The following is a 14,299-nucleotide window of genomic DNA, read 5'->3' as shown; positions in this document are numbered from 1 at the left end:
TCTCATTCATTCCATAAGAATGTAGAATACACATTTACAGATTTTTTTTTAATATGGTCCATTTGCATGTTCTTGGTATCTGATTCTAGGGACATCTATGAATCTCAGGGAATGTATTCCCAGTGTCAGAAATACTGTGGGCTAGATCCACAAAGAATGGATTGCACGGTGCAAGTTGCACCCTTACTTACAATTCATTATGAATTGAAAATGGGGGACCCTGATGAAAACAAGACGAAAGTCTTTCTCTGGTCTGCATCCCCTTAACAATTGTGTGTATTGAGCCGTACTGTATTGTACCCATTCTGCAATCTGTTAATAACATTTTCATTCAATCAATCAATCTGTGCGGTGATTGATTGAATGAAAATTTTATTTTGAGTAAATTGTAATGAACCAAATGAGAATATCAATACATTTTTTTTATCTTTGACTGTAAATAACACCATGCTCAAATTGAAAAAAAATCTAAGCAAATTAATAGATGGAAGATGATTAAACAGAAGGTTTTGTAGATACAGTACTGAATTCTGCCATCCGGACACATGCAATTTGAAATATGATTATAGAATATAGAATATCAGGCATAAAATGGTTATGCGATTAAAATGCGATTAATTAGATTAATTAATTACAAATCCTGTAATTAATTAGATTAATTTTTTTAATCGCCTGACAGCACTAATATATATATATATATATATATATATATATATATATATATATATATATATATATATATATATATATCTGTCTGTATGTACCTGCATATAATCCTTTTTACATATCTGTAGATACTATATCTATATCTGTACTTACCCACTCTTACTAGTTACTCTGCTGGCCAGTATGACTTACTACCATAGTGTCTTTATACCTGTATCACTGTACATATTAACCTCTTAAGCCCACTATTAATACTACAACTCTGTACATACATCTGATTAGCACTATTACTCGGTAGTACTCATTTATATATTCTATACCCAGTTTAATCACCTGTACATTGTATATTACTGTCGCACTTTACTGTTACATTTGCACTCTGGTTGGACGCCAAACTTCTTTTCATTGTACTGTACTTGTGCTGCATGATGACAATGCATTTGAATCTAATCTAATATGTGAATAATATAGATGGTGAAATGAATCCCAGATCTTTAAACCTCTCTAAACTGTTGTCCTCTCCTTGCCTTCACGCAGACATGAGAGGATCAACACCCGTAAGACCATCGTCATAGAGAGCTGGCCCGACGACGACCTGGTCAACCTGGAGTTCTTAGACGAGGTACGGCTCCCTGACTACTTACAGACACAATGTAGCTCAAACTCCGTTGACATTTTAAACCTATATCTTTAAATTTTTGTAAGATACTTTTTTTTATTATTAGGCATTTTATTGCTTTATTGGATAGACAGAGCGGAAGGATGGGAGAAGATATGGGGAGGAAGCAAATGTCGCCGGGTCCGGGAGTCGAACCCGCGGGACGGCCGCGTTGCGTGCGTTACGCGGTGCGCCACCCTGGCGCCCCTTAACCCTTTCACTGCCACACGACAGCCGATTAACCCTTTCACTGTGACGATACAGAAGGTTAGCCCTTTACTATCACACAACCGACGGCGATGCTTCATCATTAGCATCATTAGCTCTGCGATGCTAATGATGGAGCATCACGTCGGTTGTGTGATAGTAAAGGGTTAACCTTCTGTCGTGTGGCAGTGAAAGGGTTAAACCTATATTTAAACACGAAAAGCAACTGAGGTTTCCCTCATTTACAGGCACGTCGAGTGTACATACAGAAATAAGCATATAGAATCATAACAATAAGATGACAAGACTGTTAGGATGGGGTTTGGCGGAGCCCAATAGCAGAACACAGGAGGAGAGAGAATGGAGAATTTTAGGGTGTTTTAATGTTATTCCCCAAGTAGACAGGTTACAGCGAATACAGAAATGTGCGACAGGTACAAGAATGGGTAGTCGGCGAGAGCAGGGGCACTCCTTGTGTAGCACGGGGCGACAGGCACAGGAGTGTGCTGTAGATGAGAGCAGGTGCACTCCTTGTGCAGCACGGGGCAATAGACACAGGAATGTGTAGTAGGCGAGAGCAGGAGCACTCCTTGTGCAGCACGGGACGTCCAGGTAGGAGTTGTACTGCAGCGGAGGTCCTGGGCATATAGAGAACAAGGGTTAGGACAAGGTATAACAACAAGGACTGGGTTGCAAGGCTTGGGTTCGTCGTCGTACCTAGGAAGCTAGTTTAACACTCCGACGAGGGTAGAGCAGGATCTGTGGGCTGAAGTATCCTCTCGCTGATGAGGGGATCCGTCACAGCCGTGTTGCTTGATGTACTGGCAGCGTGGGAGTCCGGGGAACGGATGCTGTCTATATAAGGGTGTGAGAGGATGAGCGGTGAGGGAAGCTTCCGCCGTGATGGTGAGGAAGGAGGAGGAGGGGTGGTGAAGAAGGCTCTCGCCGTGAATATAACACAAGACGAGGCAAAGAGCAAGGATAACATATCAATTAAAACACGTACAACTTGATTGACAAAGGTTGGAGATCAAGGTTTTAAACTTTGCAACAGAGGGGAGAATCTCAAGCTTTAAGGACGGTTGGAGTTCATTCCATGAGCTAGAGGGGCATCATAGCTAAATGCAGATTTACCCTGTTCAGAGCAAACTCTGGGGACCTTAAGGACCAGCCAGTCACTAGAACGGGTTCCATAGGTTATACAATTCCATTCCAATAATCAATTAGCAAAATCAATTCCCTTTCAATTTAATGAATTCAAGAAGTGGATTATCCAACCTATCGTCAAAGAAAAATGAGAATGGATGTTCCTCTCTCTCTCTCTCTCTCTCTCTCTCTCTCTCTCTTGCGCAACAGTCAATTAAAATCACGTTGTCTAATGTACCACCATTCATCTCTGATGAGTTTCTGATAAGAGAGCTGTCCAGACACGGAAAGATAGTCTCTCCCATTAAGAAGGTGCTTACAGGGTGCAAATCACCTTTGCTGAAGCATGTTGTTTCTCACAGACGGTTTTTGTATATGATTCTGAATAACAGGAATGATGAGTTCAACATGAGATTCCATGTTAAAGTGGAAGATTTTGATTATGTATTGTATGCATCATCAGAGACCATGAAATGTTTTGGATGTGGGGGGGGGGGGGGGGGGGGGGGGGCATGTAATTAAAGCATGTCCTAAGAAGCAGGCTCAGGAGGCGCATGCTGACCCTGGAGAGGGAACTAGTGGACAAGGAGAGGCTGGTAAAGAAGCGTCAAATAATGAGACTGTGGTTTTAGATGTTAGTGGTGAGGAACAGCCAGGAGTGGCCAGGGAAAAACCAGCTGCTGCAGACAGGGCTGCAGTTGAGCTACAAACAGAAGTGGCCAGGGATAAACCAGCTGAGACAGACAGTGCTGCAGGTGAGCTACAGGAAGAAGTGGCCAGGTTTAAACCAGCTGCTGCAGAAAGTGCTACAGGTGAGCTACAGACAGAATTGGCCAGGGATAAACCAGCTGCTGTAGACAGTGCTACAGGTGAGCTACAGACAGAAGTGGCAAGGGATAAACCAGCTGCTGCAGACAGAGCTACAGGTGAGCTACAGACAGAAGTGGCCAGGGATAATCCAGCTGAGACAGACAGTGCTAAAGGTGAGCTACAGGAAGAAGGGGCCTGTGAGAAACAGACAGACAGTACTACAGGTGAGCTGCAGGTAGAAGGGGCCTGTGTGAAACAGACAGACAGGGCTACAGGAGAACTGCAGCGAGAAGGGGCCTGTGAGAAACAGACAGACAGGACTACAGGTGAGCTGCAGGTAGAAGTGGCCTGTGAGAAACAAACATACAGTGCTGCTGTGTCTGGGGGAAAAACACAGGAGAGTAGCAGTGGTCTGTGTGACAACAGTGCAGAAGTAAGTGAACAGACAAATGAGGTGGAAATGGAAGATGAGGCTGTTTCACAATCTGCACCTCATAAACGCAAAGGAATGACTTCACAGTCAGACCAGAGTGATAGTGAGGAGTATGAGTCAGATGGTAGTGACATATCTGAGTTAAGGAAGTCACAAAACAGAAGATCACTGTCAGTCAAAACCATCAAAACTTTGCTACAGGAAACAAAGAATGTTCGGGGCTTGAAAATAGAGGAACATATTCCTGATACAGAGGCTTTCTATACGTCTGTCAGGTTTCACATGGGAAATAACAGCTTTACTAAGCAGGAGGTGTATAGACTAAGGAAATTACTGCCAAAGGTCAGAAAACAAATTCATGAAAGGAAAACAAGTGGCAACTTTTAATTTATTGTTATTGTGCGTTTTAGTCACTCCTCTTCTCTCCATGGAACATTTTAAGGTTGGAACTTTGAACTTGAATGGGGCAAGAGATGTGAGAAAACGTGCAACGCTGTTTGAACTGGTCAAGTTAAAACACATTGATGTTCTTTTTATGCAGGAGACACACAGTGATAAAGTAAATGAGGTGGAATGGAGGAAGGAATGGGAAGGGAATCTAGTGTTGAGTCATAATACTACAAATAGCAGTGGAGTTGGTTTTTTATTCTCAAAACGTTTTATATATACTATACTGTAGAACATGTTGTAGAGGGTAGGTTCATTGTAGTGAAAGCACAATTTGAAACATTTTATGTGGTTTTATTGAATATTTATGCTCCTTCTAAAGGGCCTGAAAGAAAGGCCTTTTTAGATATAGTGTGTACTAAATTGTCCGATTTTAATCCGGATGATTTCTTATTTTTTTCTGGAGACTTCAATTGCACAGAGAATAACAGTTTAGACAGGAATCACAATGAACCCCATCCAGCTTCTCAAAGTGCATTAAGACAGCTTGTACACTCACACGGCTTGGTTGATGTGTGGAGGAGGTTTCATGGGAATGAGCGCCAGTATACATGGTCTCATTGTAGGGATAATGTTGTCTCCTTAGCTAGACTTGACCGTTTTTATTGTTTTAAACACCATTTTAATGTTTTTAAAATGTGCAAAATATTGCCTGTTGGTTTTACAGACCATTCATTGGTAATGTGCAATGTCTTTATAAAAAATCTGGTGCCTAGAAGTGCTTATTGGCATTTTAATTCAGCTTTGCTCTATGAAAAGGATTTGAGAGATGTTTAGTTTTTTTTGGGTCCTGTTTAGGAGTAGGAAGAAGGAGTTCTCTTCTCTTAGGCAGTGGTGGGACTGTGGCAAAATAGAAATTAAAATGCTTTGTCAACAACACACTCTCAATGTAACTAGAGACATCACTACCTCCATGAGAGATTTGGAGACTGAGATAGTGGACCTTGAGAAAATGTTTGGGTCCACAGGAAATCAAGGACAGTTTGAAGTCCTTAATAAAAAAAAATGGCTTTAGCTGACCTGCTAGGTGTGAAGGCTCAAGGAGCTTTGTTAAGGTCTAGATTTATGAATGTTAATGCTATGGATGTGCCTTCCAGTAACTTCTTCAGTCTGGAAAAGAAGAATGGACAGAATAAATTCATTCACTCTCTTCTGTCAGAGACGGGGCAGGACATCACTGATGCCAGTCAGATCCGGAGACAGGCCTTTGAGTTTTATTCTGCTTTGTATAGCAGTGAGTACACTGACAATGATGTCCTTCTACAGTCCTTTTGTGAAGGATTGCCCACAGTATCACGGGAGTCGAATGTGCTGCTGGAGAGACCTTTGGACTCGTCAGAGCTCTATTCTGCCTTACAGAGCATGGGTGGCGGGAAAGCCCCTGGTATTGACGGTTTGACGGTGGAGTTTTACAACGCCTTTTGGGACATTGTGAAAGACGATCTTCTCGAGGTATTCAATGAAAGTCTGGCTGAGGGTGCTTCAAGTTTCAAGTTTCTAGTTTCAAGTTTCTTTAATAGTTGTCATACAGAAGTACAGAATACTTTCATACAAAATGCTTCTTACTGTTACGCTCCAGAGACTGTGCTAGACAAGATAGTATCAAATAACATAGTATAGCATGTAATTTAGAAGAAGAAAATGAGGTCACAGTGTTCGGTATAGACATATGTACAATGTTCTGAGTTACCATATAATATACAATACTATGCAGTGTACTAATGTACAGTACTATCTAGTGCAAAGCAGAAATGGGATGAGGTACAATTTAGGTACAATTTACAGTAAGGTGTACGAGTTGTAGTGCAATCCTTCATCAATAAATATAAAGTGTGGGGAGTGGGTGCTACAGTGTGTTTGTTTAAAGTGGGTGTGTGCTATAAAGTGTGTGGAGTGGGTGCTACAGTTTTTGTTTAAGTGAGTGTGTGCGTGTGGATGTGTGTGCTATGTGCGTTTGGTGGTTGTTGTTGTGTAGTGTTCATTCATTGTTCGTTTAGCAGCCTGATGGCCTGGGGATAGAAGCTTCTTCTGAGTCTTTCTGTGCTCGCCTTGAGACTCCGGTATCGCTTGCCTGACCGCAGCAGTTCAAAGAGGCAGTTGTTCGGGTGACTGGAGTCTTTAATGATTTTCTTAGCCTTGCCCTTGCAACGCTTGTTGTAAATGTTCTGGAGGGTGGGGAGCCCCCCTCCAATTGTGCGTTCGGCTGAACGTGTCACTCTTTGTAGTCTGCTTCGGTCTTGTGCAGTGCTATTCCCAAACCAGGAGGTGATGTTGCCGGTCAAGATGCTCTCTATTGTACATGAGTAGAAGTTCTTAAGGATCTTCTGACTGACTTGGAACTTCCTTAGGCGCCTGAGGAAGTAGAGGCGTTGTCGTGCCTTCTTCACAACACTGTCAATGTGTGTGGTCCATGTCAAGTCCTCGGATATGTAGGCTCCGAGGTACTTAAAGCTGTTGACTCTCTCAACCGGTGCCCCGTCGATGCTGAGGGGGCTGTAGTCCTTGACCCCCGACCTCCTGAAGTCCACAATCATCTCCTTTGTTTTGCTGACGTTCAGGGAGAGGCTGTTTTCCTGGCACCATCTTGCCAGGACCTTGACCTCTTCCAGGTAGGCCCTCTCGTCGTTGGCAGAGATCAGGCCCACCACCACTGTGTCGTCAGCAAATTTGATGATTGTATTGCTACTCCGCTGAGCCACACAGTCGTGTGTGTACAGGGAGTAGAGGAGGGGACTCAGAACACAGCCCTGGGGGGCCCCTATGTTGAGGGTGATGGATGAGGAGGTGCAGTTGCCTGCTCTCACCACCTGGGGTCTGCCAGTCAGGAAGTCCAAGACCCACTGGCAGAGGTCATAGTTCAAGCCCAGGTCCCTGAGCTTGGCTATGAGTATGGAGGGGACTATGGTATTGAATGCCGAGCTGTAGTCGATGAATAGCATTCTCACATAGTTCCCCTGCCTCTTGTCCAGGTGTGATGCTGCTGTGTGCAGCACATGGGCTATGGCGTCCTCCGTGGACCTGTTGGGGCGGTATGCAAATTGCAGGGGGTCCATGTTGATGGGGAGGGAGGAGCAGATGTAGCCCTTTACTAGCTTCTCAAAGCACTTCATGGCTATGGAGGTGAGAGCTACAGGGCGGTAGTCGTTGAGGCAAGCAGGCTTGGATTTTTTGGGTACAGGGATAATAGTGGACTTCTTCAGGCAGGTGGGGATGACAGCCTGTTCTAAGGACAGGTTAAATATGTCAGTGAATACTGGGGCCAGTTGGTCGTCACAGACTTTTAGGACGCGGCCGGGGATGCCGTCCGGACCTGCTGCCTTCCTGATATTCACTTTTTTAAAGGTCCGCCTCACCTCATGCTCTGTTACCCTGAACACTGCGCCTCCATCAGCAGCCGACCCCCCCCCCCCCATTGCCGTGGCTTGTGAGCTGGTGTTGTTATTACCAGCATCAAACCTCGCATAGAAGGTATTGAGGTCATTTGCTAAGGAGATGTCACTGTTCAGTTTGAGGGAGGCGCCTTTGTAGTCTGTCATCGTTTTGAGCCCCTGCCACATAGCTCTAGAGTCAGCTTGTTCAAACTGGAGTTCAATTTTATCCCTGTAGCGCCGTTTGGCCTCTGACACTGTCCTCCTTACGTTGTATCGCGCCACCTTGTGGTCATTCATGTTGCCTGCCACTAGGCCGTCGTTTTGCCGCTTTCCTGTCGCAGGGCAGTGATAACCTGAAAAAAAAAAAAGGGGACTTTGCAGGACATAAGGAACTGGAGGCCTGTGTCAATTTTATGCAGCGAATATAAGATTTTATTAAAGACTTTAGCAAACCGTCTGAGAGAAGTGATGGATCAGATCATACATCGTGATCAGACGTATTGTGTACCTGGCAGGTCAATATTGGATAATGTATATTTAATTCGTGATGTTTTGGGTGTCTGATTCATTGGGCTTGAATACTGCTCTTATTTCAATAGATCAGGAGAAAGCATTTGACCGCGTTGAGCACAATTATCTCTGGAGTGTTATGAAGAGTTTTGGGTTCAGCGATGGTCTCATTGCTATGGTGAAAGTTTTGTATCAGAACATTGAGAGTGTGTTAAAATTGAATGGTTCTCTATGTGCTCCTTTTGAGGTACAGAGGGGCATTAGGCAAGGCTGCGCTCTCTCTGGCATGTTATATGCAATTTCACTGGAACCCATGTTACAAACATTGAGAAATGAGATGAGGGGTTTAGCTATACCTGGTTTCCAAGATAACATTGTTTTGTCAGCTTATGCAGAACCAAATAACACTACAGCCATACAGTCCATTACAAACTGTCTGTTAGCAATAAACAAGTGGATGAACAATAACTTCCTAAAATTAAACGAAAGCAAGACCGAAATCCTATTGATCGGCCCAAAAGCGAAAAGGGAAGTGCTGTGTGAAAACCTGGGGAGTCTGTCATCCTATGTAAAAACTGAGGTTACAAGCCTAGGTGTCATCTTGGACTCAGACCTGACCTTTAAGTCTCATATTAATAAGGCCATGAAAACGTCATTCTTCCACCTAAGAAACATAGCGAAAGTAAGACCTTTCATAAATAAAAAGGATGCAGAGACACTGATTCATGCTTTTGTCTCAAACCGGCTTGACTATTGTAATGCACTGTTCACTGGTCTTCCCAAAGCAACCATTGGGAAGCTTCAGCTTATCCAAAACTCTGCAGCTCGATTACTAACTCATACAAAGAGAAGAGAACATATCACTCCAGTCCTAGCCACTCTGCACTGGCTTCCAATAAATCATAGAATTGATTTTAAGGTCCTTTTTCTGACATATAAAGCTCTTAATGAGCAAGGCCCAAAATACATAGCAAATTCCCTAGTTAGTTATCTGCCCTCAAGAACGCTACGGTCATCCACTACAGGTTTACTAGACACACCCAGAAACCAAAAGAGGATAGGAAGTATGGCATTTGCCAACTATGCCCCAAAACTATGGAACACACTACCAACACACATCAGAAACGCCAGCTCCATACACATTTTTAAAGGAAAATTTAAAACGTACCTATACAGTCTAGCTTACAAATAGTGTACCATGCCTTAGGGAAAGCGAGTATCTTATTGAAATGTTTTTATTATTATGTTTATATTTTTTATGTATTGATCTTTTACTGAAATGTTATTTTACTGTACTTTGCCTATTGCCGTACTTTTATTACTGTTGTCTTATTAATGTGATGCTTTATTTTTAGTACCCGGAGTTGCTAACTGGCTAACGTTATGAGAGCTAACGTTGCTACCTGCTGTACCCGGAGCTGCTGGCTAACTGACGTTATGAGAGCCAACGCTGCTACGTACTGTACAAGTGCATTGGTTTAGTGCACGTCCTACTTCCGGTTGCTGCTAAACAAGTACAAGTGCATTGGTTTAGTGCACGTTATGAGAGCTAACGTTGCTACCTACTAGATATTGGTTTAGCATTGGTTTAGTGCACGTTATGAGAGCTAACGTTGCTACCTACTAGTTATTGGTCTAGTGCACTTCCTACTTCCAGTTGCTGCTAAACAAGTACAAGTGCATTGGTTTAGTGCATTTCCTACTTCCTAACTGGCTAACGTTATGAGACATAACACAAAGACGCTATGGCTTGGAAAAGCCTGATGGATCCATGAGGCTTGGATAAGCCTTGTGGACCCAACTCTTTAGATGAGGGAACGGGTACATACGCACACAATACGCGACCACTGATGGATCCGTAGGGCTTGGATAAGCCCTATGGACCCAACTCTTTAGATGAGGGAACGGGTACATACGCATACAATACGCGACCACTGATGGATCCATGGGGCTTGGATAAGCCTTATGGACCCAACTCTGACCACTAATAAAAACGTAACTACACTAACGTTATAAGAGCTAACATTGCTACCTACTGTACAAGTGCATTGGTTTAGTGCATTTCCTACTTCCGGTTGCTACTGAACGGACATGTTTGTGCGGACCTGTTCTCCCAAACTGGTCAGCAAATGACTGTTTTCATTTTTACGTTATTATTATTATAATTTTTTAAACATTGATCTTAACTGATCACTGTGACTTTATTGCTTTTATCGTTATATATGCCTATGTTTGTGTACAGCACTTTGAGCTACATGACATGTATGAAAGGTGCTTTATAAATACTTACTTACTTACTTACTTATGCTGATGATGTAGTTGTTTTTGTAAAAAACCAAAATGATGTAAATATATTGGAAAGAATTGCTGACAGTTTTAGGGCTGTGTCCTCTGCCAAAATAAATTGGAGGAAGAGTGAGGCGTTAGCTGTGGGTAACTGGCACAGTAGATTACCTGTGTTACCTCAAAACATGATCTGGAAAAGGGATGGTTTTAAATATTTGGGACTATACCTTGGAAATGACACGATTGTACAGAAAAATTGGGAGAATGTGGTGGAGAAAGTAGAAGGAAGGCTGTTTAAGTGGAGATGGCTGTTGCCTCAGATTTCCTATAGAGGCAGAGTCCTGATAATAAATAACCTTGTGGTTTCTACCTTGTGGCATAAGCTGGCATGTGTGGAGCCTCCTTGGTGCGGTTGCAGGCAAAGATGGTTGATTTCTTTTGGGATCGCCTGCACTGGGTTCCTCAGAGTGTTCTGTATTTGCCCAGAGAAGAGGGAGGGCAAGGCCTGATTCATTTAGCGAGTAGGACAGCGACTTTGAGGCTACAGTTCATACAGCGATATCTGTTAGGACCAAGAGATTTAGTTTGGAGAGAAGTTGCCTCTTTTATTCTTCGAAAAGTAAATAGTCTTGGTCTTGATGTATCTTTGTTTTTAACAGACCCGACGACTTTAAGGTTAAATGCACTTCCTCCTTTTTATCAGGGTTTTTTTAAGTATTGGACACTTTTCAAGTGTATAAGAACTACTTCTACTAAATCGTTGCACTGGTTACTGGATTCAGATTCAGATTCAGATTCAGATTCCTTTATTGAGCCATTTGTGTAAAACACATTGGTAATTGTTGCAGCAATACAGTGTATGCATTTTTCTTTTTTTCACAGTAAACAAACACCAACACAGACAAAGAAACGAAAACAGTGCAGTGGGGGATTAATCAATAAATAAAATACATATATATATATATAAAGTGAAGTGTGCAGAGATCCAGTACGGACTAGTGCAGTGCAGTCAATGTCATTTAGCCAGTGTCACTTGGGGGCAGAGGGGGGGGGGGGGGGGGGGTACCGAGGGGGGGGGGGGAGGGGCCTGAGGCATTGATCAGCCTGGCGGCTGAGGGGAAGAAGCTCAGTCTGTGTCGAGCTTTCACAGCCTTTGGGATCCTCAGCCTTCTCCCAGAGGGGAGCAGGGTGAAGAGGCTGTGACCGGGGTGGGATGGGTCGGCCATGATCTTTCTCGCCCTCTTCAGCGCCCTGGAGTCGTGCAGGGACCTGAGGGAGGGCAGGGGACAGCCGATCACCCTCTCCGCGGAGCGAATCACCCGCTGCAGCTTGGCAAGATCTTTTGCCGCTGCAGCAGGGAACCAGGAGATGATGGAGTGGGTGAGGATGGACTCAATGATGGCCGTGTAGAATTGGGCCATCATGGTCCTCGGCAGTTTATATTTCTTCAACTGCCGGAGGAAGAACATCCTCCCCTGGGCCTTCTTGAGCAGGCCCGTGATGTTGAGCTCCCACTTCAAATCCCGGGAGATGGTCATGCCGAGGAATCGGCATGACTCCACGGAGGTCACTTGAGTGCCTCCCAGTATGATGGGAGGGGGCAGGGCTGCTTTCTTCCTGAAATCCACTACCATCTCCACTGTCTTTTGAGCATTGAGCTCCAGGTTGTTGCAGCTGCACCAGCTCTGCAGCCTCTCGATCTCCCTCCTATAGGCCGACTCGTCCCCCCTGGAGATGAGACCCACCAGGGTGGTGTCGTCAGCGAATTTCAGGAGTTTGACCGAGGGGTGCAGAGAGGCACAGCTGTTGGTGTACAGGGAGAACAGTAGTGGGGATAGAACGCAGCCCTGCGGGGAACCGGTGCTGGTGGACCTAGAGCTGGAAATGCTCTTCCCCAGCCTCACCCGCTGAGACCTGTTGGACAGGAAGTCGGTAATCCAGCTGCGAGTGGAGGCCGGCACCTGCAGCAGGGATAGCTGGTGCTCCAGGATGGGTGGAAGGATGGTGTTGAAGGCCGAGCTGAAGTCCACATACAGGATCCTGACATAGTTGCCCGCGTAGTCCAGATGTTCCAGCGTGTAGTGCAGAGCCATGTTCACAGCATCCTCTGTGGATCTGTTGGCTCTGTACGCGAACTGCAGCGGGTCCAGCACAGGATCTGTGATGAGCTTCAGGTGGGCCAGGACAAAGCGCTCCAGGACCTTCATGACCACAGAGGTCAGGGCGACAGGTCTGTAGTCATTAAGGCCCGTGACCTTGGCCTTCTTGGGGACGGGGATGATGGTTGAGGCCTTGAAGCATGCTGGGACGTGACACAGCTCCAGCGATGCATTAAAAATGGTGGTAAACACCGGTGCGAGCTGGTCAGCGCAGTGCTTCAGGGCAGAGGGGGAGACAGAGTCCGGGCCGGCCGCCTTCCGGGGATTCTGACTGGAAAACAGCCGTTTCACCTCTCTCACACTGACAGAGAGAGGGGGGGGGGGGGGGGGGGATGTGTGGGGGGGGGGCCCACTGGGGTGGGGGGATGGAGGTTGTGACCGAGTGGGTGAAGGAAGAGGGCGGGGGGGAACCTCTTTCTCAAACCTACAGTAAAATGTGTTTAGCTCGTTCGCCAGGGGGAGGTTATCAGGCGCCTGTGGTGACTTCGGCTTGTAGTTTGTAATGGTCTTGAGGCCTTTCCAAACGGAGGAGGAATTCCCCTCAGAGAGCTGCTGCCGCAGTTTCTCTGAGAAGCGAAGTTTCGCCTCCCTCACCTCTTTGGCGAACTTGTACTTGGCCTGCCTGAACCGATGAGCATCACCACTGAGCCTGGCCACCTCCTTCTCCGACCTCAGCCGCCTGAGTTGGGCTGAAAACCAGGGTTTGTTGTTGTTGTAGATCTTCCTAGTGCGGAGGGGGACACACACCTCCTCGCCGAGGCTGATGAAGGATGTCACAGTGTCTGTGTAGTCATCCAAGTTGTTACCAGCCTCAGGCCCCGCCCACTCAACAAAGTCCTGGTCACAGCCTGCCCTCTCCAGCCAGGCGCGGAGACACTCGCATGCCTCACTGGACCACACTCTGAAGCTCCGCACTACAGGTTTTGATTGTTTTAATCTCTGCCTGTAGCGAGGGATCAGGTGGATGAGATGATGATCACTGTTGCCCAGTGCAGCACGGGGGACAGAATGGTAGGCCTGCCGAATAGTACAGTAGCAGTGATCCAGAGTGTTCACTCCCCGAGTTGGGCAAGTGACTTGCTGCCTGTATTTAGGGAGAGACCGGCTCAGATGAGCCTGGTTAAAATCCCCCAATACAACAACAAAACTGTCCGGGTGGTTGCGTTCAACATTCGTCAGCTGTTCGGCTAGTGTGTCTACCGCTGCGGTGACGTCAGCGTCAGGAGGAATGTAAACACAGACGAGGATGTAAGAGTTGAACTCACGGGGGGAATAGAATGGACGACAGCGGATGAAGAGGGATTCAATAGCAGAGGAACAGTGTTGGTGAATCACTGTCACATCGGAACACCAGCGATTGTTAATAAAAAACATAAGACCCCCTCCACGCGACTTACCCGCCGCCTCGAAGTCCCTGTCGGCACGAAACGCAGAAAAGCCCTCAAGCTGTACAGCCCCGTCTGGGACTGATGGCTTCAGATGGGTCTCCACGAACGCAAAGACAGCTGTGGAGTGGAAGTCCTTGTTTCCTGCAACCAGCCACCGGAGTTCGTCCATTTTATTTGGTAAAGAGTTCACGTTTCCGAGGAATATACCGGGAAGTGGT

General features: G+C 45.6%; 1 protein-coding gene across 1 annotated transcript in view; it reads left to right on the top strand.

Annotated features, from left to right (window-relative positions):
• Positions 1-14,299, top strand: part of myo3b (myosin IIIB) — a gene marked incomplete at its 3' end in the record, with an annotated part of 495,246 nt that overhangs the window by 86,067 nt on the left and 394,880 nt on the right. Inside the window, 1 exon segment of the mRNA XM_084314352.1 lies at positions 1,204-1,288. Coding sequence (XP_084170478.1) covers positions 1,204-1,288 — 85 coding nt within the window.

Source organism: Notolepis coatsorum (assembly GCF_963971535.1).
Source record: "Notolepis coatsorum genome assembly, chromosome: 5".
Taxonomy (NCBI): Eukaryota; Metazoa; Chordata; class Actinopteri; order Aulopiformes; family Paralepididae; genus Notolepis; species Notolepis coatsorum.
This window is presented reverse-complemented; position numbering and strand designations above follow the sequence as displayed.